General features: G+C 40.5%; 1 protein-coding gene across 1 annotated transcript in view; it reads right to left on the bottom strand.

The window, feature by feature from the left end:
- LOC308437514 (uncharacterized protein C8orf34 homolog) overlaps positions 1-19074 on the bottom strand; it is a gene marked incomplete at both ends in the record, with an annotated part of 344863 nt that overhangs the window by 243020 nt on the left and 82769 nt on the right. The window contains 2 exon segments of the mRNA XM_080938598.1: positions 251-279; positions 12260-12388. Coding sequence (XP_080794724.1) covers positions 251-279; positions 12260-12388 — 158 coding nt within the window.

Consider the following 19074-nt stretch of genomic DNA (forward strand, 5'->3'; position numbering starts at 1 on the left):
GACATGGCATCACTAGTTTTCCATTTTTATATAATTACTTGGTGGTTAAATTTAGTCTAGCCCATTTTATAGACCTTGATTCAAAGAGCAGATGCTATACATTTTTCATTAAGGATTATAAAACTGTTAAAACATTAACACCAAGTAAACCATCTTAAAACATTTTGTATGCTTCAGGAAAAATAATAATTGAGAGGTGGAGTCAAACTTATGTCCTGCATTTGATCATTAGGTGCAGAGCTCAGCTTACCTTATCAAGTTCATCTGAAATCGCAATACCTGGGATTCAAAAGAGATTTACAAGACAGTTTTAGAAGCAATCCTTGATAAGTTCATGTTACAAACAACAAACACTCTAGTCACAAATCCAGCGTGTTGCCTATTCTAAGTTGTGGATTTTTATTGGTTCTTTGAAAAAATAAAAAAAGAAACAAGCCATTAGGAAATAAAATCAAGATGACTGGCAGCACCTGCTGGTGCAGCACACACACTCAGGAGGAGAAAACAGGCAGGTGTTTCCTGAGGTCCTCAGAGTCGGAGCCAACTTGCAAGATGATCATGGAGATGCTTGTCAATCCATCCACCTCCCTGATACCTTTACGGTTTTGTTTCCTTCCTTCCTTCCTTCCTTCCTTCCTTCCTTCCTTCCTTCCTTCCTTCCTTCCTTCTTTCCTTCCTCCCTCCCTCCCTCCCTCCCTCTCCCCCTTCCTCTTAAAATGTGGTCGGTTCTTTTCTACTCTTTCTGTGTCCTTCCCAGGAATTCTCTGGGGGAGGGTCCTTGCTGAAACGATACTTTACACTGAGTATAAGTTCTTTCTACTAACTTGCACCAACATGTTTGCTTCTCTGCAGGATCATTTCCTGTTGGCATTTTGATTGTACCCTTCCTGATCCATTTTTTTTATTAGCTATGATAGAATGCCATGTTAGGACTAGGCAGAGTCTCCATGACTTGGCACTCGATCACATTTGGGGCAGATAGAAGAAATGAGCTAATGTCAGATGAAGAAGGATCAGGAGACAAGAAAAAGACTGAAAGCTTAAAAGTTCTTGGGAACTAAAGAATGTCAGAATGGGATTTGTAGCTTAAGTTTAGTAGAGCTTACGGGCAAACAGGAAGCAGCTGAACCAAACTGCAGAACCAGAAAGAAACCTAAGAAAATAAACCTGACCAAGAGTCTCAGAGTGTTCAGCTTCTCCTAGAGACACAGCAGAAGCCGCAGAAGGTGTGCAGGCTGCTCCACCAGTTCCCACACAACCTACACCAGCCTACACACAAGGGAGAACACCATCTACGTCTTCACCTCAGTAACTGGCTCCATTCTTCCTCTCATAGATGAAACCTAACATGCATCATACCTGAAAATGCCCTCCCCATAGGTGGTGGGGATAGGAAGACACCTCCATTGATAAAATGTTTGCTATGAAAGTATGAAGACCTGGGATCAGAACTGGACACCTATATAAAAATCCAGGTATAGCTTTGTACACCTGTAATAGCAGTTTGCTATGACAAATCCTCTGAGTCAGAGGATCCCTGGTGCGTTCTGGTCAGCCGATCTAACAGAGTTGATTAGATCCAAATCCAGTGAGAGACCTTATCTCAAAAAACCAAGCAGCAGGCCATTAAGAGATACATTCCATATTGACCTCCAGCCTCCAAACACCTGGAAATACATGCATGCCCCCCCCCCACAATGTTGGTGTTGACTAATAATTTATTTGTTGGAATGGAAGATATATCTTATCAGTAAAGAGCACTAGCTGGTCTTCTAGAGAACTGAGTTCAGTCCCCCGCATCCTGATGCTGGTTCATAACTATCTGTGACTCCATTTCCAGGGGTTAGACTTCCCTCTGTGAGTACTAGGCATATGGTGCACATGTATACATTCAAGGAAAAGACTTATGGGCATACAAGAAAATGATTTGTCACTGAGCTGAGAGATACTCTAGCTTCTAGATTAGGGAGGGGATTAGTGACTTAGCCATAACCATGATTCAGAAATTCTGTACTGTGAAGAAGAAAACTCCACAGGGCACCAGCATTGAAGCTGTTGTGCTATCATGCAGTAGAAGACAAGCATGGGGATGTTGTGTTTTGGTACCATAGGAGACCAGCCTGGGAGCTGCTGTACCATGGGGGAGAACGTTTCACCATCAGGAGGAGGTGACAGATCAGACATCTACAGCTTTCTGGACAATTGTAAGTAGTTCTATAGGCTTAGCATACATCAAATCTTTGCAAAGGCTTGGTCCTTTAAAAACACATAGAATTACAAGTGGTTATTGTTAAATAATTAAAATTTTAAACAAATAAATAAACTCTGGCATTCTACATGGATCGGATTACAGTCTACAACATACCTAAAACACATTCTTGAAGATTATAAAAGTATGTCTTAAATGCTGCTGTAGCTTTTAATACAGTTCTATAGAAATGTCTCTTTCCCACATTTATCCACAATTAAGACAGAGCACCTTAAACATAATTATTTAAAAGACTGAATCTCCATCAATGTATAAAGAGGGTGTAGATTCTATTAAATAAAATTTTTGTTCAAGTTCACAACACTTATGTACTGGAATTGAACAACCCACAGTGAGCAGCATGAGATTTCTGATCTTCTTGATCTTTTTAACTTGCTGCTGAAATAGTTTCAAAATAGTTTTCTGATTTAATTCTTAAAAAGCTCTTTGCTAATCTTTAAATGTCCTTTAGACCTCAGATTTGTGAACCTGGTATTCATAAAGACGGCACCAGCATACAATACATAAGTGTCAATAACTTATTTATTATATAATTTATCTACGATGCAGCCAATTACTACCAGCAAGTCAGGTAACAAACAAACAGCCCCAAGCATGTGTCAGAAGCTTCAAGGATAATCTTTCGGTGGTTGACAATGTGGCTTCTTTCCAGGGTTGGGAAGTGTTCAGCCATGGAGAAGAAAAGGAAGACATATTTCAGCTGAAGAAGCAGAAACTTAGTCTGCCTAAGTGGAAAACCAGCTTGAGAGAATGCCATTTCCCCTCATCTCTTCAATTATTTCGAGTATTTAGTCTAACGGCCATACTTAGAGGAAATACCAACTATCAGATGGTCTTAACATTTCCATATTTTGATGACCTTGCCCCCAAAATTATTCTAATAAGTACTATATTAGATCTAATTCACTCAGCTTTCTGTTTTCAGTGTCAAAAGTCCTAGGGAATTTCTCATTTCATTTTTAATCAAAACTTATGCTGATTAAAAGTAGCTGTAGGAATTTTAATGAGACTCTTCTCTCTGAAAGCAAGGAGCCTTGTGTATGAACAGTCAAATCAGACGTTCCTCCCTGCGCCTAGAATGTCCACAGCCCTTCTTTCTTAGAAGAGGTTGTAATTGGTCAACTTTTCATCAGCTCTTTGAAGCTTAAGGTACTGGGGATCAGTACTAAATGAAATATGCAAGGGTGGCTTACTGTAACACTCTACAGTTAAGGGTCACATGAATTCTAGAAAATTTACATTGCACTATGAGAGGGAATGTCCCAGTGGAGGATTGGATGTGGTAAGGCCTAGGGAAGCAACAATTCCCAACCAGAAAAACTATGTGAGGGTTAGTTTCTCTTCTGAAGCTATGACAGCCTCAGGATGCAGCTCAACTGGAAGGTGCTTGTCTAACATGCAGGAGGCTCCGGATTTGATCCAACACATTAACCAAAACCAAGGCCAAATCAATCAATCAATCAGTCAGTCAGTCAATCAATTAATCAATCAATTGATCAATCAGTGGTAGCACAAACTATCTCCACAGTTTTCATTGTCTCCTGAGCTTCCAATTTTTGCTAATCTCCTAAGCATTTTCAGTCAGTGGCATCAGGAACCAGTTCTGAAAGACAGTCCTCAGGAATCTAAATATGAAGTATATCCCCTAAGATGTGAGTCATAAAGATGTCCATCTACCAGGCCTAGAGTTCAAATCCAGCTATAGCTACAGGAACACAAGTAGTGGCTTTTCACAGTTCTCTCCACTTTTGTCAGTGTCATTCATTTCATGAAAGTAGGTCAGGAAATTACCATATGAAGTGATTTCAGCTATTTCTTCCTAATCTGGCTCCCTACTGGGGAAAACAAATCTTCATGATAAAATACAGAGACATGGCCTTAAAACTTCCTCATGAAAAGTCTTTTTCCAATGCTGAGCTAAGGTGCAGAAATGCTGATGTGGGAATTTTAGGAATAAACTCTACACATTCAGTCCAGGTGTTTCCATGGAGACATTCCATTGTCAGCTTGGCACTAGCTATGGTGAGGTTAACTGTACCACAGAACTTGATAACCACAAATCTGGCCCCATTTCTAGAATAAATACATTTAAAACATGTAGTATAATAGGTGTACTTATAAAAAACCTACATGCATCATGTGGTTGATCAAATGACCTTGAACATTTGTCAAACACTAGACAGGCTGTTTTTAGGGCAGAGAATTTCTGCTTACTTGCTTGTTTTTGTTTCTGATATTTGAGACAGGATCTTACATTGTAGCTGAGGCCAGGCTTGAATTTAGAGCAATTTATGCCTGAGCATTCTGGGTACCTTAGTTGCAGGCATGTTCCACCTAACCTAACAGATTTGAGGGACTCTGATTTTGATTGGTAACAAGCTCAATAATAGTTTTGTTTTTATAAACTGCATATGGTCTATTACTTTATAATGTTCCTATATATGCACACATGCATTCACAAATATGTCTTTCTCTCTTGCACCCCCTCTACACACACCTACCTAAAGGAAACCAAACCAACGTGGCACCCAACTCCAAACAACACCTTTTATGTTCTACTAATTACAGCCTTCTTTCAGATTTTCCCTTTGAAAACAAAATAAAGTAAAACAAGGAAAAAAAAAAAAAGAAAAACAGGGTCTCATGTGGTCCAGGCTAGCATCAAAATCAATATATAACTGAGGTTGACTTTGAACTTCTGATCTTCCTGTCTCCGTCTTCCCAATGCTGGGGTTACAGGAATTCATCTTTTTTTTTCCATGTTTTCCAGGAAGATTGGCATGACTAAGCATGACTCAGCATGACTCAGCATGACTCAGCATGACTCAGCATTCCCTCCTCCTATCCATCCCTTTCCATCTACTATTTGTTGGTCTCTGCTTTCTCTTTCCTAAAGCTAAGCTTTAACAAACAACATCATAATTACTGCTTATGAAACTAAGACAAGAAATTTTCTATGGCAGAATATAGCTTTTATATTTCATGTCATCAAATCCAAACCTGTTTCTCACAGGAGGAAGAAGAAAACAGCATGAATTTTATAATTTACACACCAGATGTCCTCTTTAGAGATTATATCTTGTGTATTGTATGGACACATCACCTGCCAATTAAACTTATGACCTATGGGGAAAAGTAGAATAGAAGATGGGACATCCAGGAGGTAGAAAGAATTTTGAGATAGAACCAGGTGCAGAAGATTCACCCAGGAAGATGTAACAAGACAGATGTGTGGTATCTAAACACAGGTAACCAGCCACATGGGGGAATGTTGGTTAAAATAAATGGGCTATTTAAAGTTATGTCTAGTCAGAAAAGAGTTAGCTTTATGGCCAAGGTCTTTGTAAATATATTTTGAGTCTGAGTCTTATTCTCTGGGAGCACAGGACTTGGAGAAAGAACAGGACCACACTTTTACAATCCTCCAAATCCTCACAGGCTGAGTACTTAATACTAAACTGTTGGAAAATATTTGTCAAAGAGGCAAAATTACTAGAAGGTGGGGTCATTAGAAGTGACTTTAGGAAGAAGGTCACTAGGAGTGTGTCTTTGAAGGTTATAGATGGCTCCCAGTCCCTTCCTGATTCTATGCTTCCATCAGCCTTGAGGTAAAGGATGTTCTCTCTCAAATATCCCCACCTCCATGATGTTCTACAGGAGTACAGAAAGGCAAACAACAACACACTGAAACGGTGAGCCAAGGATGACTCTGCCTCCCATACATTGTTTTATCAGTAAACTCTGCACGGTAAACTAACACCAAGAAGAAAACGAGAAGCTTTCATTCCCTCTCAGATGCTAATGTGAAGAATGAGTCTCCTCACAGCCTATTCAGATGAAAGCCCACGGAGTAATGATGTAGCTTTCAGCTCTCCACAATGAGCAATGTGAGCAGAGCCCAGACAACTGCCAGTATATCATGTGTATGTCTATCTTCCTCTTACAGACTTTATGCATTTAATATGGGATATGTGCCCATATTAAACGCATTCCCGTGTGTCCTTGATTTTATAAACGCATTCTTGTTTTGTTTTCATTCAGTCTCCCTAAAGATTCATTTTATTTTTCTTCATTTGATCATTTTACTACATGAATCTCAAATATGTGTATTGAATCTCTGTGAGTTTCTTTCCTTGTGCACTGATGACTCTAATATCTTTATTTGCAACTTCAGCACCACCCGAAACCACCACCTGATATATGCACTTGGTTGTTGGAAACAGAGGGCAGTGGCCAGTGGCTGACTCTGGTCAGATGTCCCACAGCATCTGGGAGCAGAGTCTGAGGTATGATGCTACATTACCTCCAAACTCCTGGATTCTTATTTATTTTTATTTAGGGTACAGGTCCCAAGTAATCTTGTTTATGAACAAAACCTAACACAGAAGAAACTAAGCACATTATTATTTCTGTCCATCCTATGGGAGAAAATGCTGCTTTATTTTAGGCTGACTTCCCCTAAAATGGTCTGTCCTTGCCTTGAGGCCTGGAGCAAACCAATTCTGTCTGCCACATGGCCTCCATGTGGTGACTGTATAACACAGACTGGTCGGAATTGACTCTCAGGAGGCTTTGAAGCACTTCTCCCTCTCTCTCTTCTCATAGTTGAATCCAGATAACCTTCCAGCTCCAGTGTCTTGCCTGATTCTTTGTACACCAACAACACAAGGCTTTCCCTTTCTCATGCCCCTTGCTGGAGCATCTGTTCTCATGACTGACAACAATCCATCCTCATGTTGTGCTCTGGGCTGCTGCCTCAGCGTGATCTTTGCCTTTTTAATGAAGTTACAAGCCACACCCTCGTAGCTCTTACATCACATTCTGCAAAGGTTAGAAATGATCATTTTCATACTATAACTTCAGCACTACATGTAGATGGGAAGTACAGGTCCCTATCTTCGTGTTTTCTCAATGGCACTAAATGATTGTGGTGATGAATGAGCTATTGGTTGTTACATAATCTGCCCCTACTTTTCCTTATGAGTTGGTATGCTTTTAGCTCCTTGGGCTGCTATACCAGAGAAGATTTATTTTCGTACACTCATGATTGACTGACTGACAAAAACATTATGTTACTTTTTATCTTGACTGAGTCCAGATTGCTGTTTTCCGTGGGGCTGCATTGGTGTCTGTCCTCTGTTTCCCCACAGGTGGGTACCTTTCCCTGGAAAAGCTCCAGCACATCTTTTCAATGACAGGTAAACAGGACACTGTCTGGATGGCCCAAAGTCGCCCACTCACCACTGCCTCTTCCAGGAGGCTACCAGATGCTGGTTGAGGATCAGGCTCAGAAATATTAGAAGCCTCAACACCAGGGGAGTAGCAGTTCACTGGTGCAGGAGACAGGGAACAGCTGCCTTGTCACGTGGAGCTTGTTTTCAGATTTAGCTACTTGTTTTTAAGCTTCATTCTCCAATGCATGTCACTGTCATTGTCATAGTAAAATCCCACGGCAAACAAACCCATCATCAACCATGCTCATGCCGTCTTGTGTCAATCTGAAGCCAGATCACAAGTGAAGACAGAGACATCCCCGAGAAGATATTTGTGGGAGACATGGAGCCAGCAGCCCATGACTGCGCTCAGGGTTAATTTTTGCCAAGTCTTAGCGAAGTCAGAGAGCTAAGGAAGCCTTGTCCTTAGAGTCCTCTGGGTCAAGAGGTGGCAAAGAACTAACTGGTAATGGTGAGTAAATGCAGTCAGGAGACTCTAGATGCCAGCAAAGAAATCAGCTCAGAGGACCCAAGGCAAAGTTGGGCACATTGGAAGGAGAAGCTGCTCCAGATGATGAGATTTTAAGGAGAACAACGTAAGCAGACACACACCAGGGAGGGGCATTAATGGAATGTGGTACACCTGGAGACCGTAAGACAAGACATGGTAAGGTCAGACTGAGAAGCTGTTTCCCGGAGCTTCTGAGTGGAGGCATCTGAAACCAGTGTCGCTTCTGTACTTGAGAACCACTATACCTGCAGTGTGGGCTTACTGGAGAAGCAATCTGTGAGTGAGAGGAAGGCTAGTTTTCATTCCTGAGTCTCCATACTTCTGAGTTCACACACTAGCCAGCGCTCAGACTCCCTTGCAGCTTTTGTAGAACACATATGTAACCAGATGTGTGCCGCCTCATGGAGAAACTGGGCTCCCCAGGCTCTTATTATCAACTATTCAATGACATTAAGGTGTAAACTACAAGATTCTGATAAGGGCAGAGAAATAAATCAAATTTAAAACATATATAAAAGGAAAAATGGCCAAGATTTGGAAAGTTAGCTGTGGTGGGGGATGTAAGAAAGAGAAACCATATAAGCGATTGATAGGCCAAAGTCACACCACCCAAAACAGCGTGCCAAATGCCACCTCAAAGAGAAGTTGCATTCCCTTTACATACATTGACTGTAGTATGGGACACCTGACTAGAGATATGTGTCAAGAATTCAATTCTCTGAAAGACCAAGGGGGGGGGGACTGGATATTAAATAGACACTTTTGAGCGAGGTGTTTGGGAACAATGAATAACTAATGAGGAAGATGAGCTGGACCTAGAGAGTCAAGAGCAGATTTAAAGGGCGAGTCACAGGACACAAAGAATTCTCACAGGAAACCTACAGGAAATGCTGGGAGGGCAGGCAGCCAGTGCAGGTCACGTGTCTGCCAGCTCCCCAACTGAACAGTCGAAAACTACTGGAGAAGTTTCCTTGGATGAGGACCACAAATCATACCATTCTCCTGGGCAGCTTAAGTCAACAGATGATGCTATTGAAAGTCACTTCAACAGAGTCCTTGATCCCTTGGAGACTGGAAGGAAGATGACAGGGTGGAGACACCAGGCACTAGCTGTTCTTTCTGTCACTTTGTATGTGATGAAGGAAATCGAAGTGTCTGGAGTTTATTAAAACTCAAGAGGGAAGTTTCTGAGTGTGTGTGTGTGTGTGTGTGAGAGAGAGAGAGAGAGAGAGAGAGAGAGAGAGAGAGAGAGAGAGAGAGAGAAAGAGAGAGAGTGTGTGTTTGGGATTGGGGTGTGCTGCCTGGTATAGCAGTCATTACTCCCTCAAGTGGAGATCAAACACTGGAAATGAACTGGTTCACGCAGACACACACTGGGAATTAAAATTCACACTAACATTTGAGGACTGAGAACTCAAAAGATCATAGGTCCCAGTGACCATTTAATATGGGACATACATAAAATTGATAATCTTCACATTAGGGTAAATATTTCACTAAAATTAATTTCATGCAATTTGTTTGATCTTGTTTAATGTACCTGACTGAAAATAGAAACTCATGTGTGTGACCTATTTTACATTTCTATTGCATTGTACATAGGTGAGCATGTTTTAGGCTGGTAAGTAACTCAGGCAGAATCATAAAACAGTTCCCAAGACTCTTGCTAGTACGGTGTCTCTCTCTCCCCTGATTCCAAGTAGGACTACTGAGTGTGAAGAAACATTTGCCTCATGATAAAAACACTATTCCACGGACTTTGAACAAGTAGGGAGAGAGATTAACCTGTGTGAGCCTGACCTGACCGGGTACACCCTTTGGAAGAAGGCAAAGTTTCAGAGAGATGTTCCACCATGTCCTATGAGAAGTAGTAAATTACTAAACAGATGTCTCCCCTCTGCTCTGCCGCTGGCAGTTTCCAGGGTCACTGCTTCTCCATATCATCCTGAGACAGTAAAGAAGCCCATCATAGGCTTCCAACGGCAGAACTTAGTGGTGTGGTCTACCTGTGTGCGTGTGTAAACGTTTGTGACTTCCTCAAACAAACAAACAAACAAACAAACAAATAAAACACACATATGTTAAAGTCTGGACTGCAATGTTACCATGGCAAGAGTGAGGCCTGAGCAATAATGATGACTCAAAGTCTCCTCTGTCATTAATGGCATTAGTGGACAAACTAAAGAGCCCATAGAGGTGCCTGGCCTCTCCGCCACACAAGGATATGCAATAAGACACTACATATAAAACAAACAAACAACAAAAGAAGGACTTCACTAAACCAGGATTAGCTAGGACCTTGACCTTGAACTTCCCGACATTCAGAACGGTGAGAAGTATGTTCTGTGAGGACAGAAAGTGTGCTTGGCTATAGAGCACAGTGTAGACTGACACTTCCACTACTGTGTGCATACATCCTTAATAGTGGCATCAGACTCTAGGAAACAGTTATGGAGGAAGATCAGATCGGAACCTAGAATGAACAATGGCAGCCTTTGCTTGGCCACTGGCTGTTTTAAAGGGCACAGTTTGATGGATATGTATAAGAATCAGTCATGTTCTTCAGTCATACTTCTTTTAGCTCCTGTTTGTAAATAATCAAGAAGCTGTTACAGCCCAAACCACTTCCCCAAATAGTCAGATTTTTAAATATTAGAATCTCACTTTCACCATATTGATGATCAAGCTCAATTCAAGAACACAATTCAATAATAAGCTGAAAACCCACTTTATTGTTCTTTTTTTTTTCTCAAAACTAAATCTAGCTCAAAGTAGGGCTTTGCTAAATCCTATCTGGGGGCTTAACATCTTATAACATCTTAGCTTCTCAAAGCTCCTCACAGTATAAAATTCTAAAAATGGAACTATTTTTAAGTAAAAATGATATTTCTATAAATATATAACACATAAATCTATGTATAAGTGTACTGTCTAACAATACTATATACAGAGGTATATAGTCTTTAAAACTTTGTCACAAGTACAGAACAATGATAAACTTTGATACATAAAATTAGTAAAATTGTACCACTAGAAAAACATCTAGGGCTGGAGGGATGGCTCAGGAGTTAAGAGCACTGACTGCTCCTCCAGAGCATGGTGGCTCACAGCCATCTGTAATGGGATCCATTGCTCTCTTCTGGTGTGTCTGAAGACAGCAATAGTATACTCATAATAGTATACATAAAATAAATAAATCTTATTAAAAATAAAAAATTCTAGAGCTGCATTTCAGAATCATTAGTCTTTTATTCTGTTAAAAGAAAATTTTAAGGAAGCCATGTTGTTAACTTTTTTATGAAGATGTCAGAGATGTGTGTGTGTGTGTGTGTGTGTGTGTGTATGTTTGTGTGTACACACACCTGTGTGCATGTGTATCCAGAGAGACAGAGAGACTAAGAAATAGAGAGAGATTGAGAGAGAGAGAGAGAGAGGGAGGGAGGGAGAGAGAGAGAGAGAGAGAGAGAGAGAGAGAGAGAGAGAGAGAGAGAGAGAGAGAGAGAAACACCTATGTAGACAAAGACAAAGATAAGAATAACCCTCACATGCTCATCTACAAATTCAGTGCACATTCACCAAGGCACAGAATCAAAAATGCCCGTTGGATTGCTGATGCAGTGACGGTGGTACTGACCGCAAAGCTTGTACCTGAAGATCATCTTATCTCACAATTTCACCCTTCCCCAAGGAGACACAGTGACATCTTGCTGCTTTGGCCACGAGAAGAACATCTCATGGAAGGAAAGTGATTTATCTGTGGTGGTCACCTTGTGGATGACACAGGAAATCTCTATGCAGTGTCCTCAGAATATAGATGTGACTTTTGGGGTAAAAGTAAGTTACATGACACCATGCTCAGCTCTGAAAGGAATCTAAGAAGAATTTGGTCCAATTACTGCCCTGCAAGAAGTTGATAGACATCTACAACTCACTGAAGCGAGAAGAGTGCATCCTAGTGTGAACGGACAAACCAGTACCTTTCAACATACAAGACTGAACAAGATGGCGCTAGATGTGTGTTTGAGCCACACGATGGAAACCATGAAGGCATCAGAGTGCAGCTGCTCCAAGAGGTCCTATAGTTCCTGCCTACAGACAGATCTGTGCCACAGCACAAGCACCCTTCCAAGGCTCGCTCCCTTTGCACTCCTCAGCCTTACACAGTGAAAATGAGGGTGTCAGGAATGGATCATCGCCAATAGTGATGGATGTTTCTACTTTAACATTGGCTCTGGGTTTCGATTATTGTCAAGAAAATCAACTTACTTCGAGAGAGATTCTCAAGGGCTTTCCCCAGCTTCTTGCTCTCTTGAAGGATGTGGTTCAATTCATCAAAATCACGGCTTTGTGGTTTAGTCCGCCGGGTCCACTTAGGATGGTCTACTGACCTTGGCACTACGTTTAAAAGAAATGGTTATCTCATAAGCATGTCATACAACAATACAAAGTCACCATTTATCAATTGTGCCACACTGCACCAAAATCAATATGCAGGATAAAAATGGTTAGGCTGGAGATGGTTTTAACAGCGAGGAGATTATAAATTGGGTCTGAAGAAAATGTTTGAACTCAATAAATAGAAGACAATATGGCTAGATTAGGGAAAAAGGGAAACTGAAGTACTAATTTAAATTCAATTACTTCTGTAACTTGAGGGGAAACACCAGGGTAAATGTATATTCTGTATAATACTATCATCCTACAAGTATTTATTAACCTCAGCAGCAGTAACTAGCCAACATGCGTAGGATGCCATTTGTAGGTCTTCTAAAAACATGAGACTGAATATTTACACGCATGCCAACATTTTGCCAAAGTAACTGTTAAAATTATTTTGCAGTTAGAGATTATTGTTCCTTTCCAAAAAGAAAGCAAGGATGGAGAAGTTATTAGGCTGCACTTTTGCCTAAGAAGACACAGAATAGAGTAATGAGCTCTAGTGGGATTTAACACAGAGGTAAAGGAGGCTCTTGTATTCCCAGAGAGTGGGCTGCAGAGAGGGTGGGTTGCAGAGAGGGTGGGCTGCAGTGTGGGCTGCAGAGAGGGTGGGCTGCAGAGAGGGTGGGCTGCAGAGAGGGTGGGCTGCAGAGAGGGTGGGCTGCAGAGAGTGGGCTGCAGATGGAGTACACACTCTATTCTACTTAAGTATGAACTAAGATCATGTCAAATCAGTCATCAACTCAGTAGTTACCAAGTCAAATCAATGAAACATAAGAACTTCATTGTTTTTTCAGATTTAGAGTCAAATTATAAGGCTCAGCCAAAGGCAACCTTTGCTATTTTAAACTTTTATACAATGTCAGAAAAAAAACCCGATAGTTTCTGGGCACAAAAATGAGAAATTACACTAACAGGAAACTTCCCAACACCAATCTCTATCCTAGACAATAGGAGAGCAATTCCTTCAAAAGTCCTACAGAAAGTGACTTTTAATTCACAATTTTATAACGATCCTAGATCCAATTGATATACTTAACGTTATTAGGAATTTTGGTCATAAACATTCTTTCCAAGAAAGTTGCCAAAGGACATATTCCAGCATAGTGAATAAATAAACCAAAATCCTAAAAGACATGGGAGCCAGTAATGGGTGAATTTTAGCAGAAAGAGGAAGGGCGGTCCCCTGATATGACAGTGAAGGGTAATACCAGCATACAGTTGAAAATTTTTTATGGGTGAATAAATTGAGAATGGAGGAAAGACAAGAGGCTGTAGGAGAATGCCTCCCCAGGCTCTTGAGTGACATGAAAAAAAAGTAACATGAAGGAGAAGATGAATTAGATCGTATTGAAAAAACACTTCCAACAGGGTTCAAATGAACATAGAGAAAGCAAATTATACAGTGACGAGAACGTTAATTATTCTAAAAATATTAATACTCCATCTGGGTAGGCGATATAACATAGATTAATAAAGTTGCAGTACCTTTGTTGCAGACTACATCTTAAAGCAACAATTGAAGTAATCACACCCCTCTGCTGTCAGGAGAGCTGATGTGTGCCCAGCAAGGTGTGAAGGGGCTCAGTAGATGACCCCATGTTTAACAGGCTGAGAGCAGTGCTACAATCTTACATGCTCAGACTAAGAAGCTAAGACAAGCACTGGGAAGGTCGAAGTTGATTCCGGTTAGAGCTGGGAAGGAAGAATGACCACACCATGTTACAGCTCTGCTTTCTAGGCATGAGAAGGAGGCTCAGGAGAAATGTTGACAACCATATTGTTAACCTGCTTTAAATAATATCTTTGATCTGTAGTTTGTATCAGCATGTCATCTAATTTCCTATAAAATCATGAATCATCAAGGTCTTCCCTTTCAATTTAGAAAGAAGTAGAATAAAACCACAAATACTCCAAGTCCCTGTCCAGACAGTCACCAGAACTTTTCCAGAATGCTCCAGGTTGACAAGTTCAGGTGAGACTCACAGAAGAGAAACCAGGCCTATCAACCACAGATCATAAGAATCTACACACACCCTTTAAGGCAATGGGTTTGAGGGGCCTAACACAACACCAAAGTTTCCATTGTGACATTCCATTTTTGTATCTGTAGCCTGTGGTGACTCATGAGTATAAGGACTTAGCATTGGAACCAATTACAGAATGACCATGGTCGTCTTATGAGCAAGGGCAGGTTAGTTATGCTTCCAATCCCAGTAGCTGTTCTGATAAGTAACAGAAGGGCTTGGGAAGTCACCAGTCCACATGCAGCCTTAGATGAGATCATGGCTGAGGGTTTCTGGGAGACTGAAACCTTATTGAGGTGTCACTAGATTTTAGAACTCAGTGCCACAGTAAGATTACATCTTAGAAAATACCTTCAACTGAAATGGAAAATGGCAGAGGAGTGGCCCAACATAATTTGAGCCAGGGGAGCCGATGACAGAATTTGAGAACACTTAAGAGCAGGCTCAGCCCTGCACAGGTGGACTTCCTTCCCTCATTTCCCATAACAGGGCTGCCACACCATTTAGCAGTCACCATTTACTGAGCAGGGGTGGCTTTTGAACAAAGCCTTACACTAATCAAATGCTAACTCACCTGACTTCCATTAGTTGTTTATGTCCCAAGTTTAAACCTTTATTCCTCACATTTTTGTCTTTTTAACAATATTTTTATTTTTGACATTATTGTGTAATTACATCATTTCCCCTCCCTTTCCTTCCTCCAGGCCCCCCATGTACCCTTTTATCTCCCATCTCTCTCAAATGTATATCCCCTTTCCTTTAATATGTAAATTGTTTATATATAAAAGTGATATATTGTTGTTTCCTTTGACATATAAACACAGCCAGTTCAGGCCATTATTTTTATTTGTATGTATATAATATAACAAGGGCTGACAATTTGGTATTAAATAAGCAATTGGGGGGCTCCTCTCTGGAAAACACGACTTCTCTCACTCTCAACATACCTTGCTGATAGCCCACAGTTCTCTAATTGGACTTAAGACCTGATCAATAAGAGGGAAATCATGCCTGGTACTGGAAACCTCCATCAACTGATTGATCGACTCATCCATCCATCCATCCATCCCTCCATCCATCCATCCATCCATCCGTCCATCCACCATCCATCCATCTATCCCTCCATCCCTCCATCCCTCCCTCCATCCATCCATCCATCCATCCACCATTTATCCATCTATCCCTCCATCCCCCCATCCATCCATCCATCCATCCATCCTTAGAAAAGGAGTAATAATTTTTTTTACAAAACCTCTCCTACAGACAAATAACTGCAAAACATGCTGGTCAAAAGGGCCAACTCACTATAACAATATGTCACAATAATTACATTTATGTGCTTATGTTATATGCCTGTCCTTAGTCTCAAAACTGATAGAATTTTTAAACTATAGCACTAAAATAAAAGTTGAAGAGTATAATATTTTATCTATATAAATATTTAGAGTCCTAGAGAGAAACCAGTAAGAACAAGGCAGACATCAACGCTAGATTAAATAGAGCAAGCAGAGAGCGCATGGCAGAAGGGAGCATGGTTCTCTGGCGTGGAGGAGATGCTCCTTAGCAGAGATCATGCGAAAGGCAGCGGATAAATATCAACAATCAGAAAAGAATCGCAATCATACAGAGTATGTTCTCTGACTGTGACCGAACATCAGGAATCAAAGAACTGTGAGCCACACAGGCATGAGACAGTTAAATACAACCAGAAGACAAAGAATTCAAGAGAGGTCACCTAGTCAAGCACCTTGCACCTCGGGGGACTGATTGAGGAATCAATCTGTGTCTCGGTGTCTCACTCAGGGGAATCTCAGAAGTAAGTGCCACTGACTGAGGGTTGGGGGTCTTACACTTGGTTGCATTCTCCACCCACAGGAACATTCTTGAGTAGAAAATTCTCAGAATGTACTGACTGATGCTCGCTAGCCAAGAGATTCAAAGGTCAATATGCTTAGCCAATAAGTTTAAATGATAACCTTGCTAATGTAAACTGTACCTTTAAAAAGTATAAAAACTGATTGTTATAGCCATTCGGGGTTGCCTTCGAGTCACTTGCCAGAGGGGCTGATTGAGGGTGGACCCCAACATGCTGGAAAATAAACCTCTTGCTATTGTGTCGGAAAAAATGATAATAATTCAAGAGAAAGTGAAGAATAGACTATGTGAAGGTGACACACATCAGTGCACACACTGGGATTCAAAGCTCTGTGCTCACACCCAAAGAGCAACTGTCAATGCTTACCCTAACCTTGTCCCCTAGTTAAAATTAAAGCTAAGTGGAAAAAGAAGAACAAACCAACCCCAGTCTGGCAGATGGCGGTAATAACGATTATTAGAACTAAGGAAGATTAAACAAAAGACTGAAAAATGATAAAGCTCTAAGCCAGAAGTTAACTTATTGACAATTTATTAGAATAAAAAAAATAACATATGTCTAGCAAGGGTGATAAAGAATTGAAGACTTGTATTATCAAAGTCAGAAATCTAAGTGAGACATTCTTTGGAACTCTAAAGAAGCAAGTTGGATAGTCTAGATTAAAAAAATAAAAATCATTGGAACTCAAAACAAACAAACAAACAAACAAAACCCACCAAAATTCACTCAAAAAGAAAGAAAAAGAATGTCTGGAGAATTTCTTGTAGATTCAAGTAGTAAAGACATTGACTCAGTGAAATAAGTACGTAAATAAATAAATAAAACAAAACCTTTCAACATTGATCCAAAACAATCTCAAATAAGATTCTCTCAGAGATGTATAAACTAATTGACAACAAAGTGTTTTTATTGTTCTAGAAACTGAACATTACAAAGATTCTCTACCTCATCCAATGAGACCAGCTTTGCTAGTAACAAAGAGAAAGAAGCAAGTTTCACTGCAGTGTGTTTGAGGGAAGCATGCAAAAATCATCAGTAACGTAGTACCAAGCCAAATACAGCAGCAAGTTGTAAATCAAGAGAATCCAAGGGTGGTTCAACACAGGAAAGTAATCAATTAATTATACTCTATTGATAGAACACAAATGAACAAGTATACTGTCTAGAAAAGTGACAGAATTCTGTAGACATGCTCATGAAAATAATTTGACAAACCGGGGGTTAAAGAGAAGATCCCACAAATGGGAAAATCTCACAGTAAATTAAGGTTTGGGATGATGTGAGGCTGAAAGATTCTGTTATACACAACAGGCACAGACTCCTGAGCAGGTTTTCGCTACTTCTAGACAATTTTGCATGGGGATCTCTAGCCATAGAAATTAAGTAATTTCTCTAATAGGAAAATATTCCTACCAGAGAAGAAGTAACATTATCACAGCCTGAAGATGGCAGTGACCTTATATTTTAAAATCCATAAAAATCCACACATACACCTAAGGCTAACACTAATAAGTCTACTTGGCAAAGATTTAGGAAATAAAATAAAATGCAATTTCCACTCTATTATGTTTCTGATTAATACATGGAATGTCTGATTGCTCACAATAAAATTATCAGATCTTCAGCCTTGCTGTAGCCCCTCCAACTGTCTGGTTTAATTCTTCATGACCTTGTCATGTGACCTTGGCCTGGTAAGTAAGCCCAGGTGCTTATGGGAAATATGGAGATTTCAGAAAAAGAGGTCAAAGGTCAAAAGAAAAAGCTGTGCTCACAGAAGTATAAGGCTGGAGCATCCACTAGAAGTGAAAAGGTGGGATCAGAAGAGGAGGGACATTTGTTTGCAGAAATTCTGCAAATTGTTGCTGGAGGAAGGAGTTAAAGTGGAAACACCAACAGTAGATGAAATTCTCAGAGCTACTTGTCTAACTTCAGCCTGTTTTCCTAAAGAGAGATCTCTGAATCCCACAACTTGGTCCTGGTTGAATGATTCAGGGATGCTTTTCATCGTTGGAAAGAAATAAAAAGAATAATAGATGAAAGTGACAGCTAAGATGATCAGAGAAAAGCAGAACACTGGGGAGTGAAGAAAAATTAGAACCTGAAGATTCACCCCCCCATGAGGTTGTGAGTTCTCCTCCTGCTGAAACTACTCCCCCCCCCCCCCCCTCCAGCTCCAATTTCTTCTGCTTTTAGAACCCATCCATCTAGTGCAGTTTCTGACAGCATGGTGACCGCTTTTGCTGATTCACTTCACCTCTTACTGAGATTGTTGAAGAACTTTCTCGTTCCCCCGTAAGAGAACCGATTCCTTTCAAGTCACTCAAGTCACGGTACAGGTCTCTGATGAAGAGGCTCTGCAATCGTGCCCAGGAGACAGGGGATTTTTTTTTTCCCTAGGAAATAAAACAGTTGATTCTAATAACCAGGCACAAAGAGTGAGGAATTAGATTCCCAGTCCATTTAAAAGTCTCAAGGATTTTAAGCAGAATCAAGATGGACCAACTGCTCCCTTTACACTGTCTGTCCCTGATTCTTCTTCTGGGAAATTCTTCTTTCTGGCTGGAGGATCTGAAGCAAAAGCTTGTCTAAAAGCAACTATTTATTATGAAAGATTGATTTGATTATTCGCAATTGTGTCAGGATGGTAAAGGGCAAGGCGTGTATAGTGATGCTGAATGATGAGTCACATGTCCCTCTCCCTAAGGCTTATGGGTAAATCAGTGCTTTGGATTTAAGAGGAT

Source organism: Micromys minutus (assembly GCF_963924665.1).
Source record: "Micromys minutus genome assembly, chromosome: 26".
Classification (NCBI taxonomy): domain Eukaryota; kingdom Metazoa; phylum Chordata; class Mammalia; order Rodentia; family Muridae; genus Micromys; species Micromys minutus.